A 20,663-nucleotide genomic window follows, 5' to 3' on the forward strand; every position below is an offset into this window, starting at 1 on the left:
TGATGTGGGGGATGGGCGGCCTCTGCCAGAAGCTCTTCTGTGTGGCCTGCCCGCCTTGGGCAGCCACCTGGTCTCTCCAGGCCTCTGCTCCACTTCCACACTCCTGACGCAGGACTGCAGAACCTTGGGCCCCGGGTGCGCCCAGGTGCGTGCTCTGTGAAGGCAGAAGGCTAGGCCCTGGGGGTTGCAGGGGGCAGAGGACCATCCCTGAGGGGAGTAAGCACTGGGATAGGCAGAGGGCGAGGGGCTGGGGACGTGGAGGCAGGTGCTGGTGGGCAGGGTGGGTGGACTCCAGGCTGCAGAGTCAGTGTGGGGAGTGGTGGCCTCAGGGAGGTCAGCTTCTGAGAGCGGGGGTGAAAATGGGGTGACAGGAGGAAGGGACAGATGCAGAGTGAGAGGTGCCCAAGGGAGAGAGAGAGAGAGAGAGAGAGAGAGAGAGAGAGAGAGAGAGAGAAAGGGGGGCCGTGGGGCTAGCCGGTGACGTGTGGGCGGGGCCCCATCCTTGGGCACCTCTGGGGACCCTGGGCTGGCAGCCGGGGGACGACAGCAGGGAGGGAGGCCTTGGTGGCCAGCCAGAGAAGGGAGGAGTGGCGCACTGGGGCAGCAGGACGGACTGCTCCCCAAGCCCCCGCAACCAGAAACAAAGTCACCAGGACCTGGGTCCCTCCCGGGCAGCATGCATGCAGTTCCAGCCATGAGCACGCCCCTCGTAAGAAATGATATAGAGCTTTATTAAATAAACCCAGTAGAAATGCGCCTATTTACATCCAAGTTGTCAGTTTGAGCTTAAGTAATATGCAAAGGCACAATTCTTCCTGTCTCCAGCTTTAGAAAAATAAATCGCACAGCCCAGCCCTGGAGGCCTGAAGTGGACTCACATGTGCGGCTTGGAGCTGAGCGGATGACTCCCGCACATGGTGAGCATGCGTGCCTGGCTCTGGGATGCGTCTCCAGTTTTTCCTGAGAGTGGCACGGCGCTTGGCTCAGAGGCCTCGGACGCTGCAGGGACGAGGGGCTGGGAAGGAGGAGGGCCCCTTCCCGGAAGGCAGGCCCACCCTCCTCACTGGCCAGGGTCGGGCTCCGTGGCCCGGCAGGGTGCTGCCATGGGGAGACCGGTGTCCGCACTGGGCGGGCCGGAGGCTCAGGTCTGCGGAGGTGCATGACCATAGTACAAAAGGGGGAACAGGTAACACTGGGTCTTTGTGCTTGGGTGGAACACAGTGGCTTCTCCAGAAGAACAAACAGAAGGAAAGATCCCGGCCTCTGGCTCAAGGATGTTTTCCTAACTAGGATCCCCATGTCCCTTAGGTGGGCAGAGACACGGGGAGAAGGAAAAGGAACCAGATGCCACCAAACATCCCACTGGGGCTGTGGCCCAGTCTAGGAGACGTTTCCATGCTTAGGAAACAGAAACAGAGGATGCCATTGATTCACAGTGGCCCACAGAGGGGCAAAAGGTAGCCCGGCTCGCAGCTCCTGTGGCCCCTTAGTGTCCCCCAGGGCAGGGGGAGCCAACGTGGGGTCCCCATCGCTGCGTTCCTAAGGCTTCTGTGCAGTCACGGGGTGAGCACCTGACATTAACGTGTGTTCACTCCCCTCATTTCCTAGCAGGAGCCAGACTAGGGGTGAAGTTTCCACATGGTCGGGGGGAACCCCACACAAATTAAGAAGTAATTAAAAAGTCCTTTCCCTGAGGCCACCGCAGTAACATCCCCTCCTAGTAAACAGAGCTTCTGCGTGCTCGAAGTCTTGAGAAGAGAGTGGTTCTAGAGACGGCAGGGGAAGAAAAGCATGGCTGCACGTTGTCCGGAAACCCTCGACAACCAGGCATAAAGGAATGAGCCAGAGTCTTAGCAAAGGTTAGGAACAAAACCAAACAAAAGCCAGCGGCAACTCCGACGTGTAAGAATAAGCAGAGCCTACAGGACACCACAGAGCAGCCAGCGAGGGGGCCTGGGCTCCGGGCCGAGCTGAGCGGGGCTGTCCCCACCACGGGGGCACAGGGGCATCAGGACCCGGCCCGCTGACTAGTGCGAGGTATATGCGGGGCTCCACAGCCCTGAGGGCGGGCTGGCTCTGCGGCTGGGAGGCAGTGCGTTGAAAGGCGTCGGTGACGGGGCAGCGAAATCTAGGGTGGAAAGAGAGACGGCGTGAGCGACAGAGCAAACGGGAGAGCCGGGCATTCCTCAGTGGCTGTGCCAGAACAGCAGCTGAGGAAGTGTCGGCTGCCTACCTCGGCCACCCCCCAGGACTGGGCCCCCCCAGGCAGCCCTGTGCTGGCGGAGAGATGTCACCCAAGGAACGTGTGATGACTGGACATGCAGAGAGGCCTGGAGCATAGGCCCTGACCTCCCACAGCAGACCTGTGGGGGAGGACAAGTAGTGGGTCTCAGGGCTACATGAAGTGTCCGTGGGTCCCCAGGGAGTGTGGGGACGAGGGCCTGTGCACCTGGGCAGGACCACACTCCTGGGCAGAGGAAGCTGCATGAACAAAGACTCCCCTGTGTGCAGAAGTCTTTGGAGTGTTCAAGAGAAAATGCCAGTATTCCGCAGTGGTTCCAGCACACAGAGGGAGGGGTGCATGGGGAGACGGGGTGAGAAAGGGGCAGTGCCCGCTGCAAGGACGGCTGGGGAACGTTTGTGGAAGGCTATGGTTCTAGGGGTCCAGAATGCATGTGGGATCTGGTCACCCAGGAAAATGCAACCCTATACAAAAATAACTGTTCTCCTCCCCAAAATTCAGACTCTTTGAAGCCTCCCATGTCCCCCTTAGGTCAGCAATAACCTGTTCAGGGGAGAGAAGCCTCAGATGGAAAACAGAAGACAAGAAAGGCTGCCATGTGCCCTTCTGGCCAGGCACTGCAGTTCTCAGAGGTGTCCCCTGGAGTTGCCCAGGGTCACCAGAGACAACTGGACCATGAGGAAGACGGGCCCTTGTGATTCTTCTCCATTGGGGAAATCTGTCATCAGGCCAGTCCAGAACCCCCACCTCCAAGTCAGCAGGTCTGACCCAGCTCAGAGCCCTCTGCAGCAGCCCGGCAGGTGGGAGCCAGTCCCAGCCACCTGCAGAGACAGGTCCCGGCCGCCAGCCCTCCACCCTGCGAAGTTTGGCCTGGGGAAAGGTGTCCTGGCCCAGGGCCGGCATACTGTCTCCCTCCCCAGCATCCAGGTCTGCCTTCTGGGCCTCACACCTCAGCTGCCACTACTGCCCAGGGCCAGAGCTTCTGAGACTGGGGGTTTGGGGCCCGATCCCTGCTTCCTCCCACAGCCACAGGTGGCTACTCACAGTGGGGGCTGTGGCGAGGGCTGGCTCGAGGGGAGAAGGCTGGAGGTGCAGTGAGCTCCCGGGGCGCGCAGACTGTGTGGTAGGCTGCAGGAGCACAGGGCTGGTTAGCGTTGGGGTGGGGGTGGGGAACCACCAGGGGACACAAGGCAGCCCTCCTCACCTATGATCATGACAGCAGTCCCAGCCAGCAGGGCAAAGAGTGTGAAGAACATGACTTGGTAGGAGTCCAGGAAGTGCTGAAAGAGGCTGGCTCCGTCTGCGATCAATGGAAAGACAGGTCACCAAACCAACCCACCGAGTTCCCTCGTGTCTGTGTGCGGTCAGAGGGTGAGGTGGCCTGCCCTGGGCCTGGGGCCGCATCTGGCCCTGGGGGGCTGTCTCCCCAGTGCTCCGTCCTATTCCATCTTGGGCCACTCGAACCGACCTGGTTCCACCCGAGGCCCTGCTTCCTTGGAGTGGGTTCAGTGTCCATACCCGTTCCAAGGAAGGACAGACCTGTCCGGGGGAGTCCAGGGGAGTCCAGAGGGTGTGGGCTGCCCGAGAGTCAGCCAAGTTGCCCGGAAAGGCAAGGCAGTGTTGAAAATGTCAAGCCGTGAGCTGCAGGCATGACAATGGAAGTCAGGGTTGGGCAAAGGTATTGGACAGACCCGAAGCCCATGGACCAAGGGAGCCCACCCCTCCTCTTGGGGCCCCGCCTCAGGGTGGCCCAGACAGTGGCTTCCTCTTCTATCTCCCTCTACCTGAACCTGCATCCCTCCTGCACCCTCACCGGGCTGTCCTGGATCAGGACACACCCCTGCTTGGCAGGAAGAAGGCGGGACCTCTTCAAGTGCCCTTGACACTGATCTGACCCCATCCCTTTGCTCCCAGCCACACCTGACCCGGCTATTCCCTGCTCTCAAGAAAAAGCCTTGGCCTGGCGTTCAAGGCTCCTCATCCAGCACATCGCCCCAGGGTCCTTCTGACTGCATCACCCTCCCCCTGCCTACTCATCCTTCCATGCCCCTTTGAACTACACCCTCCAGCCAGCAGAGGTATAATCACCCACCCCCTCTGGGTGCCGCCCACTTCTTCAGCCACATTAAGAAGAAGCCACATTTAGAATCATTTCTTTTTTACTGTGTTTATAATCCATGCCCTATTTGAGGCTTCTCAGGCCTCTGTCCAGCACAGGGGCTGGCACACAACAGGTGCTAATAATGACTACAGAATCGATGAATCATCCATTACTGAGCACCTGCTGTATGTCAGGTGGGCCTTGTTCTAAGCGCTGTCCCCACATATAGTACTTAGTCTCTAGTTGGGGAAGACTGGTAGAAACCCAAGTTACTGTACTAATTATTCTACAGGCTGACAGCTGAGAATAGTGCTATGGAAGAAGAAGGGTTTGAGTGGAAGTAAAGTTCAAGGTTTCCTTTTTCATGAGCAGAGAATGTCTGAGGGAAGGTTGGTTTGATGGAGGTGGGGGTGTTGGCCAAGGGGGGAAGGCATCCCAGGCGGAGGGAAGAGTGAATGCCAAGGACTTAGCTGGGGGCTAAGCCTTTTTGGCTTCCCAAAGAGGAAGGAGGCCAGAGTGGCAGGAGCAAGGCGTTCAAGGGGGAGACAAGCATAACTGGGTCAGGAAGGCAGATTTTGTAGGGCCTTTCAAGACACTGCAGAGACTTGGGCTTTACTTCATGAGGGAGGTGAGAGCCATAGCAGAATTTTGAGTGAGGAGGGGCATGACCTAGTCACATTTCAATAGGATCCCTCTGGCTGCCAGGTTGAGAATAGATGGGGAAGCAAAGTGCGCATGGCTGCTTGAATGAGTGATATCTGCCTTGCAGGACATTCTGTAGTTTTGAGTTGTCCAGTTCTTGACACCCCCAGGTTCCCAAAAACAACTGAGACGACCCAGCCCAGCCGTCCCTGCCCAGGTCCATCCCAGCTGTGTCCCATCCCATGACTCACGAGGACCAGGCCCTCGGCGATCCATCACAAAGGCCACGGTGACTGGAATGGTGATGGCTTGGTTAGTCATGGGGCTGGAGAAGGTCAAGGCGGTGGACAGAGGCCCTTGGCTGCCGGCCGTAGGATCTGAGATGCTGACCGTGTAGGTGATGAAGCTGGGGAGCCCCAAAGACTTCTCCTTCTCAAAGGCCAGCACAGCTGGGGACCCTGATTTCACCTGGGAGAGATGTCAGGGCTGGAGAGCTGCACCCTCGCTGCTGCCTGACATGCTGTGCTCCCCTCCTGAAGGCTAGGGGTGAAGACCCCTCCCCAACCCCACTTCCCAGGCCAGTGATGATGCCTGGGTACTTCTAACCGACAGCGTGAAATCTGCAAAGTCAGGGAAGGAGCACACCGTGTATACGTGGAGTGTTTTTGAGGAGAGGACAAATCAATATCATTGAATTCTAATCAAGTGCTCTTTAAAAAAAATGCTAAACTAACATGAACTATCACCAAACGCCAACTTTCCAAGGGAACAGCCTGGAGCTCTGTTAATAGCCGATTGCCAGCAGCTCAAACCCCAGGGCCTGGCAGGCCTTCCTTCACCAGCAATGGATTCATCCCTGTCTTGCTCCAAGAATATTCAGCCACATTTGCGGCAGTGAGACATGGATGGAGTGAACAGAGGAGCCAAAAACCCCTTCGCCACATCACCCCAGATCTTCTCCCAGCTTGCTGGGTGGTAGGACCCAGGACATCATTCATCCAGCATCAGCAGATGGAGAAACTGAGGCCCAGAGCTCAGTACAGTTGTGCAGGAGGCACTGACAGGTTAGAGACTGGAGCTTTTCCTCCTGCCCCATGGCAGCACGCATCCCTGCACTGACTTTATTCATCGAACATACTAAATGTTCACTGAACACTAGTAGGTACTAGGTAAGCCCTATGCTAAGTACTGCCCTCCCATGCTTAACTCCTGGCTGGGGAAGACTTCTAGAAATCACAGTAATTAACACAATTATACAGGCTCACAGGTAACAGTGGTGCTGTGGAAACAAAGAAAAGGATAAAGAGTATTTACTTTTATTTTTAAGTTTTAATTTTAAAGAGAGGTGGTCCAGGGCTTCTATGTTCTACCCAGAACTCCCTGCCTCCTCCTGGTCCTTTCGAAGGCCCCTAGTTCGTGTGCGGATGCCACTCACCTCCAGGTTCTCGAGAATCTCCATGGCACCAAAGACCTTGACCTCGGAGCTGGTGTAGTGGTTGCTCAAAAGGATTTCAGCCTGGTCAGTGTATAGCCCTGGGCTGAAGGGCACCTCAGCGCCCACATGCTCTCCAGAGATGTGGCTGCCCGGGATGGAGGCAGTGACCAGCAGCGCCGTCTTCTTCATGCTGAGGTGTTTCAGCTGCTTGTCCGTCAGCCTGTGCATCGTGACCAAGCAGAGGTACCGGCCTGTGCAGACAAGGGTGTTCCACACTGTCTGTCCCCTCTCCCACCCATGCCCTGATGCTACACTTCCTCCTTGCTTTTCTAACTGGACAACTCCTACTCATCCTTCAGAGCTCAGGTGAGGCATCACCTCCTCCTGGACCCTCCAGGGATGTCCCTCTTTGGTACCCCCAGTCCAGCTTGGGCACCCTTTCTGTGACCAGCACTCTCGCTCCCTTCTCAGGATGTTCTATTCACCAGGTCCCTATCGTTCCTGGGAGTAGGAACATGGGGGCCAGCTCTGCATCTCAGGGCCCAGCCATCCTGGCTCAGAGTGCCAGTGAGTAAATGATGAACAGACATCATGACCCGATCGATGCTGGGCTACAGGTCAGCTGGGGCTCATGCCCAGCACAGCCTATGGCCCCAGATGCAGCAGAAAGTTCTGGGAGGGTGTGGATCAGGACTATTTTGGTACCTGTTGGATCCTCTATGCCTGGCCCTGAGTAGATAAACGAGTTAAATGAACACTTGAGTGCTGCCCTGGAAGGCCCCTCCAAGCCTGGAACCAGGGTGCCTGCACTGGAGTCCCTTCTGTGCCCATGCCAGGCAAACACCCTCAGTGAGTCAGCCTCCTTACCGAACTAGCATTGCATCCCTCATGGCACCATTTAGGGAATAAATAGGGCATGGGACCACCCACTGCCTGCTCTGTGCCAAGCCCAAAGCTTGGGCCCCACATACGATGTGCTCTGAGGATGTACCTCCTGCATCCTAGGCAGAGGCCTAGGTGCTGACCGGGGCCACGGGAGCTGCAGCTGGGCTTATGGCCTGGCATCATGCTGTTGCTAACTCCTCCTAATTAAGACTGGGCTGCATGTTCTTGGAAGGAACGGAAAAATGGGCCAAATGCTCATCAACAATCATTATCATGACATTGGCAGCTACCATTGAGGACTCCTAGGAGTGTGTGCTGGGCACTGTGCTAAGCATGTCGCAGGAACTATCCTCCTAAACCCTTGAAGCACCCCAGGGGGGGACCACTCTTCTCAGGGCCAGCATGCTGGGGGGCCAGGTGGTCACTCCAGACTGGGGTTCCAGCCTTCAGCTCCATGGACGGTGGAACAGTTATGCTGAGACACACAGTGTGGCCCTTGACTAGTTAACCAGGCCCCTTCCAGCCATCTCTCGCGTGCATCGCTCAGCCCTCTCATGTAGGCAGAGCAAGGCACCTTCCTGCCCATTTCACCAAGGGAAACAGCCTCAACACCCACTGGCTCAGCGCTAGAAAGAGCACAGAAGGTCTTGAACCTTGAACCCAGGTCTTCCAACTCCGAAGCACGTCCTTCCTGTGTATGTGTAGGCAGCTGTGGACAACGGCCATCACCCAGCACAGGACTGCCAACCCCTCCTGGTGGCCGGAAGGAACCAGAGGCCAGAGTGGTGGCATCTGTCCCCGGGCTGGGTTCCTGATGACCCCTCCACGCAGATGGCTGTTGTGAGCCAAACATCCCAAAGGAGCCAGTTTTCTATTCAACCCCCGAACTTACCCAGAGTCGTGTCAAATCCCGGTTCTGCTGTGAAAATGTCCCGTGCTGGGAAATCGAAGACCTCTTGCTTGAACCGGAGCTGGCAGCTAATGAGCGATTCTGGGTGCAGAGTCTCTATGACTTCCATCTGGGTGGGGGAGCACTCACCTGGAGACGGGAGGCGGGTAAGAAGGGCCTGGGCCAGGACGACTGGCCGCCACGCCCAGGCTGGCTGGGCTGGGAAGTGGCACCTGTGCCCCACGCTCCTTCTGCACGGGGCTCCCAGGGCAGCCGGAAGCTTCACAGTGGTGCCACAGACTATAAAAGCTGAGGGTGACTATAAGGATGAGGAAGGTCATTCTGAGTGGTGGGCAACCTCAGATCGGAATTTCAGCATCTGTGCGAGAGCCTGCATCCAGCAGCCTGGCAGGTAGGTCGGGCCACTAATGCATGTCCTCTGTCGCCGGCAGCAGGGGAAGATGGGCAATTTATTCCTGGGCATCAGGAGGGCAACACTTCTCCGCTAATACACTGAGTATCACTTTGGCAACGGCACAGTGCAGCTGCCCTCGTGCACGGAGGTGGGAAAACAGAGGTTACTGGGATGCAGTAAAGCTGCCTCATCAATCGGAACAAGAACAGCCATATTTAATCCTACCGGTTAAGTGGTTTCAAAAAGAACCAACCAAACAAAAAAATAAAAACAAAACCCAAACAGCCTGTATTGATGTATTTATTTCTGACAGCTGCTGTCCAGGGCTGTCACGGGCAGGGGACAGGGTCGAATGTTCTGCACGTGAGTCAGAAGAGGTAATTACAAACACCCAAATCAGCAGTGAGGCCTGCTAAGTCAGTACCCTCTGGGATGAGTGGTAGAAAGGGTGGCTTTCTTTACTCGGCTGCCCGAGGGCTAAAGTGGCATTTCTGGCTCAGAAACAGGACGTTTCTGGATGCCAGGCTCTTTTAGGAAGATCTCTTTGAACCATCTCTACTTGTGGAGGACTGGGATTTCTCAAAAGCTGGAAGGAATGGGCCCATGGGGGGTTTAGGTGTTCTCTCTGGCTGTGGGGTGAGTTTGTGTGGGAAAAGCAGAGAAAATCGCAGCAGACAAGGGCATGAGGAGCCCTTGAGCTTGGCAGGGCCCCTCCCCAGACCAAGCAAGCCCCTCACTCTCTACCTCTCAGGTTAGAGCTTCTGTCTCCCACGGTGACGGTCACTTTGGAGGCCTCCTGGAAGCCGGTCTGGCCTGGGCGGACGGAACGGGCCACGATCCTTTGAGGGACACCAATCACTATCTGAGGAGGGAGCCGAGGCAGCTGCAGTGAGCACCAGCCACGTGTGGGCTCGGTGCTGGGCACTCTCGTGACCTCACCCTGCTGCCTGTGACGGGGTTCTGCCCCTTGCACAGGGCACAAGACAGGCTCATCATCTGAAAGACGTGCCAAGAGGTGATGGAGCTGGGCTTAGGCCCTGGCCTGGTCAGACCCTGAGGTCTGGCTCTGTCCCTCTGAACAAGCTGCTTTTCTTGAACAGCAGAGCCTGGAGCTGAACAGCAGGCCTGAATTCATTTAACAGTTTGGGGTGGGCTGCGGATTTTGGTTCTTGTGACAGTTGCAATCACTTCTCTGTTCATCAGTTTGGTTAATTAGTCTTTCAGCAACGAGAGAAGGTGCTATTTTACTTTACTGTCATTCATTCAAAATAAATCACCCTGGCCAAAATGCAACTCACACAGCCTGGGCAGTGAAGCAACCACCCCCATCACTTGTCCCTCTACCCAGATACAAGTCCTCCCAGATTTTTCCCTGCCCACCCCCTTTGCTCATCCTGCACTGGCTGCACCCAAACACCCCAGCTGTGGGTCTTTCTTAAGCTTTCAACCTCCCCTGCAGAGCCTGACCCCATTGGCCCCTGAAGGCCCAGCTCCTGTGTCACCCCCTCCAGCTGGAGGCTGTCTACCCACCTCTGGGCTGTCCCTGAGCGCTTCCTACCTCCCATGGGTCTGACCTCCACCAGAACATGATCTCCCTGAGAGCAGGGATAGGGTCTCAATCCTCCCCAAAGCCCATACAGCTCCCAGGGCCGTGGCTGATGTAGGATCATAGGAAGGCCTATGGGCTGGGCCCACTGCCTCCGGACTGCTCTCTGAGCAGAGGCACCTGCTCTCTGGCCCTAGTTCTTCCCATTTTCTCCCATACTTCTGACCACCACGCTACTGTCTTCTCCCCTCTTCTTCCTCCTCCTCCACACCTTGCAGAGGAGGCCCAAGGCCTTGCCCCTGCCCCTCCTGCCCTGGCATGTTCTGCATGTTCCCATCCACTCTCAGGTCTTCGAGAACCACTTTTGTGTGGTAGACCCCCACCCATCTCCAGCCTTCTGCCCTGGAGCTCCAGAAACACCTGCCGTTTCACCCCTAGCCCCAGAGAGGAGCTGCAACCACCTCAAACTGGCCACATATCAACTAACTCATCCTCCACCCACATTAGTCCCCCCTCTTTGCTTTTTGCTTCCCCGTTAGGGTAAAGGACCAACATCCACCTTGTCACCCAAGCTAGACCCCAGGGGAGTCCTCCTCAGAGCCTACTCCTCCCTCAACCCCTACTTCCAAATGGTCACCAAGCTCTGGTGACCCTCCCTCTGAATCTCCCCTAAATCCACCCTTAGTTTATGCCCACCCGATGGGGCCAGCTGAGGGCCCAACCTCAGCCCCTAGCTGGCTACCCTGCAGCTCCTGCCCTTCCTTTGGGCTTGCAGACTTTGCCAGGCACCAGTACTCATTCCAAACCTTACCTCTGATCTATATCACTCTCTACTTAGAAAGAAAAAATCCCTGATGAGTCCCTACTGGGTCTGGCATAAGCTTCCACCTCTTTATTCTGGAATAGTAACAGTTGCAGCTAATATCTACATAATATTTGCTAAGCACTGCCTACCATTCTAAGTGCTTCACATATATGAACTCATTTAATCCTTACAACACTCTTCTCTCCATTTTCCAGACAGGAAAACCAAGGCACAGAGAGGCAAAATGACTTACCCAATGCTACACAGCCCCTCAGTGCCCAGTTGGGATGCGAACCCAGGCAGCCTGGCCCCAGAGCTCCCATGCTTTAAACACTCCACGGAACTACCTGGAACCCAGTGTGTATCATGATCTGATTACAACACCGGCCTCCACTCCTGCCTGCACTGCCTGTGTTCCAGCCATCGGGGCTGGGCTCTCAAGCCCGGCATACCTTAGCCTACACCATGCTCTCTCGTCCAGCCCTCCGCTGCCCCTGCCCACTCTCGGCGGCTCCTCCTGGGAGAGCACAGCTTCATCAGTCATAAGGTGCTCCTATCTGCAACCAGCTCACCAGCTGCATAGCCCCGGCACTAAATATGCGAGCTATTAGGTTAACCTGCTGGATTTGATCACGTGCACACTGGCTCTAAAATGAGACACATTTGGAACACAGCCAGACGTTGCTCATTGATTCATTCTCGGCTGGAGATAAATAGGAGAGAGAACAGTTTTGTTCGCCTCCAGAAAGACTCAAAAGGTGACTTGCCGGGGAGGCTTAACTTCCTCAGTGACGCCAAATCCAAATCGCCATGATGGCCCGCCCACGCCGAGACCCCTGGGGAGACGCCCACAGGGGATGTTCCTGCCTATCCCCCAGAGTGCATGGGAGCTGGGGGGCAAGCCCAGGATGTCAGCCCTTGCCTTGACACCATTTGGAATGTGGGGAGGTGGGAGGTGGAGGCCTATGTAGAAAATCCCAGTGGGCAGCAGAACCCAGACTCATGACTTCGGATCCTGCCTGCTAGCACGCTGCTGGCGCTTGTTTTTTAAAGAAAAGGGAGTCACTCAGTATAGAAAGCTAAGGGTTTCACCCCAGAGGGCGAGCTGTGCATTCCCCGAAGCCCCACCTCCTTGTAGGTCTTCAGGTACCCAGCGACCTCGTAGTAAACCGTCACAGATCCTGCCTCTCGAGCAACAGCCACACCTGTCCTGGGGTCGATGTGGAGGATGCTGCTGGCTGAGGAGCTCCAGGTTCCAGAGAGGCCTGGGAGAGGAAGCCCTGGCTGTCACTCGTCTTTCCCACAACTGATACTCTGGCCAAACCCTGTCCCCGGGGTGACGGTGCCACCCTCCTGGCTGCCCTGCCCACCCCCATGCTCCACACTGCTTCCAAGGGAGCTCATGCATCACCCTACCTCAGGGTAGAACCCATGCCTCCCGCTCTGCACCCCACATTTGGCCACTCCCCTCAGGCTCCTGGCTGTGGCCACCTGGAACCCCCTGCGGTTCCAGTGCACCTGCTCTCTGCTCAGCTGTGACCCTGACCAGAGTGAACCTCTGGCCTTTCTCCCCAGCACCTCCCTGCTCTGAATCCCATGATCATTCCTTGTCCCGGGATGACCTGGGAGCTGGCCCTCCCCACAGCAACCCCCCCGCCCCCGCGCAGCCCGTAACTGTTTACCAGTCCCTTTTTAGCAAACAAAGCAAGTGTCAAGGCTCAAGAGCTGGCACTAAACAGCATTTCTTAATTAAAAGCCAATCCCATTATATAATAGATACAACACAGTAACTCAACAACCACATCTACTTCTGGCCAATTATATATATATATATATATATATATATATATATATATATATATATATATATTTTAAGGGCAGTATTTAACTTCCTTTTAAAATGAATTTCATTGGGTGAAAAAAAAACAGGGACTCAAGGGACGCCGGGGTGGCTCGGCAGTTGAGCGTCTGCCTTCGGCCCAGGGCATGATCCTGGAGTTCCAGGATTGAGTCCCACATTGGGCTCGCTGCATGAAGCCTGTTTCTCCCTCTGCCTGTCTCTGCCTTTCTCTCTGTGTCTCTCATGAATGAATAAATAAAATCTTAAAAAAAAAAAAAAAAAGGGAAGTCAATTTGAAAAAAAAAAAAGGAATGTAGGTCATGCATATACAGGTGGCATGGGAACGGCTGAAATCTGGAAATCTGCTGAATGGGGCCAAGGGCTACTCTTTGCTCACATTTCCTTCTAGATGTACACTGTCCAACATGGTAACCACTGGCCATGAAATGAATTAAAATGGAACAGATTGCTCCTCAGTCGCATTAGCCACATTTTGAGTGTTGGGTCGTGAGTGCCTCCCATTAGACAGTGGATAGGGGGACATTTCCACAGAAACATCTACCACTCAGCGCTATGCTCGTGTAAGAGCTGGAAGCCTCTGTGAGGGGCCAGAGGGTACACACATCGGGCTGTGTGGGGCCGAAGGTCTTGGATGCCACTCCCCCCGGCTTTGTAGGGTGAAAATGGCCACCGAGGGCTTATGAATGAATGGGGGCCGCAGAGTTTTTTGTTTTTTTTTTTTTAATTTTTTATTTATTATAGTCACAGAGAGAGAGAGAGAGAGAGGCAGAGACACAGGCAGATGGAGAAGCAGGCTCCATGCACCGGGAGCCCGACGTGGGATTCGATCCCGGGTCTCCAGGATCACGCCCTGGGCCAAAGGCAGGCGCTAAATCGCTGCACCACCCAGGGATCCCGGGGCCGCAGATTTCTAACGCAGTTTGGTTGGCAAAAAGAGGCAGCACGCTGGACTTGGCCTGAAGACTCTGACACCTGCTCTTGAGCCTCACACGAGCTCTGCTGGTCTTAGCCCCACAGCAGGAGCCTAGTCCCATCCCTGGGACTGCCCCTCACTCAGAAGGGCTCCCTGACCAATGTGCATCTCTCTTACCTTCTAGGCCGACCAGAACTGTGTCCAGACACAGGACATCACCTACCACCACTGCTCCGGACAGTTCCGGGGAGATGGCCTGGAGCACAGGCAGCGGAACGAAGTCAGACAGGCCCACTTGCTCCGTGTCCCACACACTGAGCAGCGTCAGGCCGACGCTGATGGTGCGCACGACGCACGTGTTGTTGGTGCTGCCCTTCCCAATCTGCACAAACTCGTCTCTAGGCACAGGAGGGAGAGGCAGGCTCAGTCTGAGGGAAGAGGTCCCCGGCTCCAGAGGGACAGGCACGCTGAGTCCCCTGCCAGGTGAAGCCAAAGCCTCTGGCTGACTGTGGCCCCTGATGTCCCTCGGGCTCAAGTTTATCCAGCAGCTGCCAAGATATGAGGCCACCGCAGGCCACACGAACCAGGCCTCCTCTCCTCTTCTGTGGGAGGAACCCATGGCCCACAGCTGACGTGGCCCGTAGTGCATCCCCCACGTCCCAGGGCGGGAAGGTGGAGGCCGAGGGGCAAGGTAAGCTGCAAAGTGCTGCCCAGGCCCTTCCCGACAGTGAACCGGGACATCTTGGGAGGCACCACCTCTGCCCACTGGCTCATCTGTAAAATGGATTTGATGATGCACCTGCGTCCCAGGCTTGCTGTAAGCATTAAACCAGGTTGGTAGCTGTAAAGCACTGAGACCAGCAGCTGGCACATGGTGAGTGCTCAGTCGACACCAGCCAATGGCACTCTGATGGGAAGGCCTGGACGGGCAGGCCTCTGGGGTAGGGTCTCTGGCTTCATCACTTTCCTCCACTATGCCTTCTGACTCCAGAGCCCTGACCCGTCTCCAGGAGAGACGTGCTCCTACCACAAAAGGGCCAGCAGGACCTCTGTGCTCAGGGGCTGGGAGGACCCGGATCTACTCCCTCCAGGGCAGCCGAGGTCCCAGACAGATGCATGGCTCCTACCACATGCAGAGAGGCCACAGTTTGCCAGAGGCCTTCACGACTTGGGGCTCAGTATGTGGCCCTGAGGACGAAGACACGGTCCCCACATGACAGGTGTGGAAATAGGCCCAGAGTGGTGAGCTGCCTCACCCGTGGAGGCCCCACAAAGGGCAGAGCTGGGGCTTGAACTGGGTCTCACTCGAGGCTTCCTTCTCCACCATGCTTCGTTCTCCTATGTCTGGCCCTGGGTATGCAAGCAATCGGGGCCACAGATGGTGCAGGCCTGGGGGGAGGCCAACTTGCAATGGTCACCCACACCTGCATACGATCCTCTGCCTCCAGACTCCCTAGACTCCGGCCCCAGCTGTCTTCCCTCCCCCTGTGCCAGATGCTTCTCTTTCCTCTTAGCTGTTCTGTATGCCCCTGGGGCAGTAGTCCTCAAGCTTTAGAACTGCCCAGAGGCATCCTTACCACACAGACTGTTGGGTCCTATAAACGTGCATTTCCTAGGACTCCCCAGGGCTGCTGGTGCTGCTGGTCTGGGAACCACACTTTGACACTCAGTGCTCCAACAGACCCAGTCGGAGGTTTCACAGGCCTAGACTGAAGCCACGGCTCTCCTCCTGCTGTGGAGAGTGCCCTCTCACCTCATATAAGGCCTGTGACCACAGGTATAGTAAGAAAGAGTCAGCCCAAAATGATCTGTGTGTGGAAGTACATGGGACCTGGTATTCAAACCCCACTTTCTGCCTGTGTACTGTGGGCAACTGGCTTGACCTCTCTGGGCCTCTACAAATGAGCTACCGGGAGGAATCAGCAAGATGTCATGTGGAAAGGCCTGTACATAATAGATGCAGTGGATGTCAGATTTCTTCCTCACCAGCACTGGAGCACTGGAAGGTGTGCACCTTGTGGGGTGACCAACTTTCATAAAGTCTATGATGTAATTTGCATCCACTGTTCACAGAGCCCATGAATGGCTAGGTTGGTTGCATCTCCCCTGCAGTCGGCTGTCACAGGTATGCAGAAGTCTCACCACAAGCCCTCCAACCACAAACCCTGACACCTGTGTCTCGCCTCCTGTATACCAGGAGACACCACCAACAGCTTCTCACGCCACATGGTCATAGAGACTCTCAACCCTGCTTTCCCCTCCCTCCTGCCTCGTGACCGAGTGCAGTGCTTCTCCTCGTGGCCCTGCCAGCATGGCACATCCCCTCCTCTCAGTGACTGCAGGTAACAAGGCTGTCCTCTCAGTGGCACTAGTCTGTCCAGTTGCCACCCAGCCACCTGCACAAATTAGATCCAGGTACAACCAAGACTCGCCTTCAGGTGAGAAATGAGTGTCACCTACACCCTACCTGTTGGTTGCAAAGCTGAGGACCGAGTTGTGAGCATGGAAGATGTCGCCGGAGCTGTCATGGAAGTGGACCGTGAAGGTCACAGTCATTCCCAAAGGCACAGCTGCCAGAGCCTCCTTGTTCTGAGTGTGCAGGGTGGGGCTCATGGAGATCCTCAGGTAAGAAACAGGAGACACCTGAGAACAATGAGCGGGTGTGGGGGTGACCGCACTGGGGACCAGCCTCCCTTCAGAGGAGGTGCCTGTCCCCAGCCGGGCCCCGCCTCATGAAGGACTGGGGGTAGAGTGGGGGCTGGATTGACTCAGAGGTCACAGAAAGAGGAAAGACCTTGGCCTCCTGAGCGTCCCAACCTAATGACAAGATTCCCACCTTCCCACACAGCAGGCCGGCCTTCTGAAAACAAAACCCAACCAACAGGAGTCAAAACCCATGACTTTGAAAAATCATTATTCTCATTTGCAAAAATATCCCCAGGGCTTTGAATGTTCAGTTTCTTTAGGAAATCTGGCTCTCTCCGGGTGTTTCAAGTGGAAGTAATGCCCATTTGGACTGCAGAGGAAGCATTAACTGGGAGCCACTGTGTGCCTGCTGATGGCCCAGGGAAAAGAGGATGGGGAGGAGGGAACTTGAACTCCAGAGAGCCTGGCCTTGGTCCCTGAACTCCGACTAAAATCTATCCTGGCCAGAAAGCTCGCCCCTTCAAAGACCTGATATCTTGGTTAAAGATCAGTGGGGGCCGTGACCGGTACACAGCTGGTGCTCCACACATATCTGCTGAAGTAGGATGAGCAGTGAGTCCCTTCCACATACTCAAAAAAATAGGATGGAGGGTTCCCTGCAGGGCACCCACCTTCAATCAAAAAGCATTTATTAAGGAAGCAGATCTGTGACCGAGGCAAAAATCTCAAGACTTGAAGTACTGCATCCTACCTATCACTCGGGATTCAGAATGTGGCTATGAGGAGATGGAGGAGAGAAGTTCTTGGGACAGATCCCAGGACACCCGGCACTAAGGAGCATGGAATGGCAGGGGGAAGTGGGAGGCGTTCTGATGCATATGAAGGACACACATGGGCTAGGGTCCAGATCCTGACTCACTGAGTGACTCATTTCTATGGTGAGTCTCAGTTTCCTTGCCTGTAAAATGGGTCACTGAATTGTCTATCGTTACATACGTCATGCAAGGATTTCGGCGCCAGGGATCTAGCACAGGCAGCCAATGCTCATAGGCACTGACCCTGTTCCAGGTCCCAGCTACCCAATCAGGACACTGGGGCACCAGGCCCAGCAACTCACAGGCCTCACTGGGCCTCAGTTTTCCCATCTGTGAAATGAGGCCATTGAAATCAATCATCTCCAAGGACCTTCAGCTCTGACATCCAGGAGATGCTACTGTTTTTTCCCTCTGGGACCTCTGCCTCCACGTTACTCTTCAGTAAATTCTTAGGTACAATTTCCCAGCTGGAAGGTGAATAGGTCCGTCTTACCCCCACGAGGGGAAAGCTTTTACCTCAACACTACTGCTTTTATTCCTACTCCAAAGAGGAAGAAAACATGATCCTACCTTTACAGCAAAGATGATGGTTTGGTTGGCCCCGAAATGCTCCTGGGCAGTCACTTCGATTGTGGACGTCCCAATCACAGGCCCTGACGTCAGGAAGCCTTTCTCGTCCACGTGTACCACAGGAACCTTCTCGGGCCCATCCAGGACGCGGTAGCTCAGAGATGCTGCACCGTCCCTTTGGAAAACACAAAGACCCAGCTTTACAGAGCGTGGCAGTGGGAGCGGTCTTAGTGAGGTGCCCAGCAGCCATCTGGGCTTCCCGCAGGCTCCTGGGAGGACAAGAAGGCCTGATCTTGGCCCCCACGCATCAGGACCTGGGTGGGCTGCCTGACTACGGCCTCCTTAGTCATCCATCAGAAACCTGACTTGGAAAACGGACGGTTCCAAGGAGAGTGCTGCTTCTGGGAGAAAAGACTGAGTGCTGAGCTCCTCTCATCCTTTGTAGGGGACATTTGCTGTAAAAGATGGTTTCTGGGGCAAATGGTTTCTCAGTTCCCGACATGAGGCAGCCTGGCATAGTGGAAAGAGCACGGGGCTCTGAGCTGAGCAGAATCTGAGCGCGGTCCCAATGCCCCACAGACAGCCGTGTGCCCTCAGGCACCTTGAATCGCCTCTCTCGGCCTCGTTTTCCTTCACTGTGCAAGGGAAGCCATGGTCTTGTCCTGTCCTATTGCCAAGGGCAGGGACCAGGACGAAAATGGGCTGCTTGCTCAGCAAGTGGTCTGTAAAGCTACTAATGATCTGCACTGGGTAGAAGACAAATTCCAGTGTTTCATATGCTCTCTCATGTTTATTATATAATAAAGCATCAACTGGAAGGAAAGGTGTTCAGCCCCTAGGATGAGCCCCCTTCACCTCGCTGTTTGAATGCAGCTCTACAGACCCTCCTCAGATGACATCACATAAATGTTATTGCTTCTGCTTCAACTTTCTCCCCTATCACCAATCCCTTCCGTGGAATCTGCAGAAGTCCTGTTCACCCTTCAAGACCCAGCTCAAGGGGCGCCTGGGTGGCTCAGCTGGTTAAGCATAGGTCATGATCCCAGGGTCCTGGGATGGAACCTTGTCTGGGGCTTGCTACTCAGAAGGGGAATCTGGGGCAGCCCCAGTGGCCCAGGGGTTTAGTGCCACCTTCGGCCTGGGCCTGATCCTGATCCTGGAGACCCGGGATCGAGTCCTGCGTCGGGCTCCCTGCATGGAGCCTGCTTCTCCCTCTGCCTGCCTCTCTCTGTCTCTCATGAATAAATAAAATAAAAAATCTTAAAAAAGGCGGGGGGGGGGGGGGATCTGCTTCTCCCTCTCCCCTCCCCCTTGTTGTGGGCTTTCTCTCAAATACATAAATAAAATAAAATCTGAAAAAAAAAAAAAAAAAAGACCCAGCTCAAGCATCTCTGTCTCTGACATGCCTCCCTTAAATCCTCACACATAAGGCCCCTCTTTGGGATACAGCTTAACCATTATACATTATTTTATTTTAAATATTTTATTTATTTGTTCATGAGAGACACACAGAGAGAGGCAGAGACACAGGCAGAGGGAGAAGCAGGCTCCTCGCAGGGGGTCCCATCTGGGACTTGATCCCAGGACCCCGGGATCACGACCTGGGCCAAAGGCATATGCTCAACTACTGAGCCACCCAGGCATCCCTATACCTTGTTTTATTGTTGGCCTTCTCATGCTGTACTTCTCTTTTCCCCACTAGAATGCCACCCAACTCTGTTCTAGGAGCCTAGCACACAGCCTAGTGTTAGACACTTGTGGTTGAATGAACACCATGTGTGTGTTTCATGCAACACGCAAGTACTCCTGTGGTCCTTACAGCCCCCCACCTTGCAATTGCACTTCACAGGCAAGTCATTGATACCAAAGGTGCCCCGTGTGAATGCAAGGTAGGAGTTATGTTTGCAGATTTTCTTGTGCCTTGAAGACACCAATGTGCGTCCCCATCGAGTGGGGATCTTGTTAAGTGCAGTCTGGAGTGAGGCCCAGGATTTGCATTTTAACCTGCTCCCAGGTGATGCTCATGCTGCTGGTTCAGGAATTATACCCATTGAACAGCAAGTCTTGAAGACAAAAGGGCACTGGAAAATTTAACTCTTCTGAGGTGGTACTTCTTTTCCTTTGAAGTAGCAGACGTGAGCAGTGGGCATTAAAAGCTTTCTGGGTGACAGGGAAGAAAAGATGGGCCCACGGGGACCAGTGATGTGGAACAGCAAGAGAAATCCCTGGTGAAGAGGAGGGGGAATGCAGAAGCCGCACCCACTCCAGACTGAGAAAGAAGCAGTTCGCTTGAAGCATCCACGGCTCCTGACAACTTTGACAAATGAGTCGTCGGACACAGAGCGCAGCTTCTCAGCCCTGCTGCAAACAAGCGCTGAGTCACGTACCTGTTTGTCTGAAGCTTTATAAATGAGTTGGGTGACATTAATATTTGTTCTGCTTCTATTTCAGGGTGCAGCAGCAGCAGTTTTTCGAACACCTGGAAAAGAGGGCGAGTTCTGTCCCCTGGGATGCACTGGAGTCATGTCCAGGTCCCTGCTCCCCTCCTGGCAGTGAGACCAAGGGGACCCAGAGATGAGAAGCACCACTGTGAGCATCTGTCAGGTGGCAGGTGAGGGAAGGGCTGGCTTTTTTTTTAAGACTTTAATTATTTATTCATGAGAGATACAGAGAGAGAGAGCAGAGACATAGGCCGAGGGAGAAGCAGGCTCCATGCAGGGAGCCCCATGTGGGACTTGATTCTGGGACTTGAGGATCATGCCCCAGGCCAAAGGCAGGTGCCAAACCACTGAGCCACCCAAGGATCCCCAGGGAAGGGCTGACTTTTAAGAGAGGCCAGAGGTGTGAGAACAAGCAGACAAGCTCATGTTTGCACACCCTGACAGCAGCTGCTTCGTG

General features: G+C 55.0%; 1 protein-coding gene across 3 annotated transcripts in view; it reads right to left on the reverse strand.

Annotated features, from left to right (window-relative positions):
- Positions 1–710: 710 nt before the first annotated feature.
- Positions 711–20,663, reverse strand: part of NUP210 (nucleoporin 210) — a 156,619-nt gene continuing 136,666 nt past the window's right edge. For 2 of the 3 annotated variants that reach the window (XM_072720204.1, XM_072720203.1), the window contains exons 29-40: positions 20,153–20,244; positions 17,766–17,940; positions 16,202–16,377; positions 13,912–14,132; positions 12,089–12,225; positions 9,354–9,471; positions 8,198–8,344; positions 6,421–6,671; positions 5,237–5,453; positions 3,447–3,542; positions 3,287–3,370; positions 711–2,128 (exon numbers count right to left, since the gene is read on the reverse strand). In XM_072720204.1, coding sequence (XP_072576305.1) covers positions 2,028–2,128; positions 3,287–3,370; positions 3,447–3,542; positions 5,237–5,453; positions 6,421–6,671; positions 8,198–8,344; positions 9,354–9,471; positions 12,089–12,225; positions 13,912–14,132; positions 16,202–16,377; positions 17,766–17,940; positions 20,153–20,244 — 1,815 coding nt within the window. In that variant the 3' untranslated portion in view covers positions 711–2,027. The remainder of the gene's footprint in view (positions 2,129–3,286; positions 3,371–3,446; positions 3,543–5,236; positions 5,454–6,420; positions 6,672–8,197; positions 8,345–9,353; positions 9,472–12,088; positions 12,226–13,911; positions 14,133–16,201; positions 16,378–17,765; positions 17,941–20,152; positions 20,245–20,663) is intronic. The other variant, XR_011994302.1, reaches the window with a different exon arrangement.

This window comes from Vulpes vulpes, chromosome 9 (genome assembly GCF_048418805.1).
Source record: "Vulpes vulpes isolate BD-2025 chromosome 9, VulVul3, whole genome shotgun sequence".
In the NCBI taxonomy this organism is placed as follows: Eukaryota; Metazoa; Chordata; class Mammalia; order Carnivora; family Canidae; genus Vulpes; species Vulpes vulpes.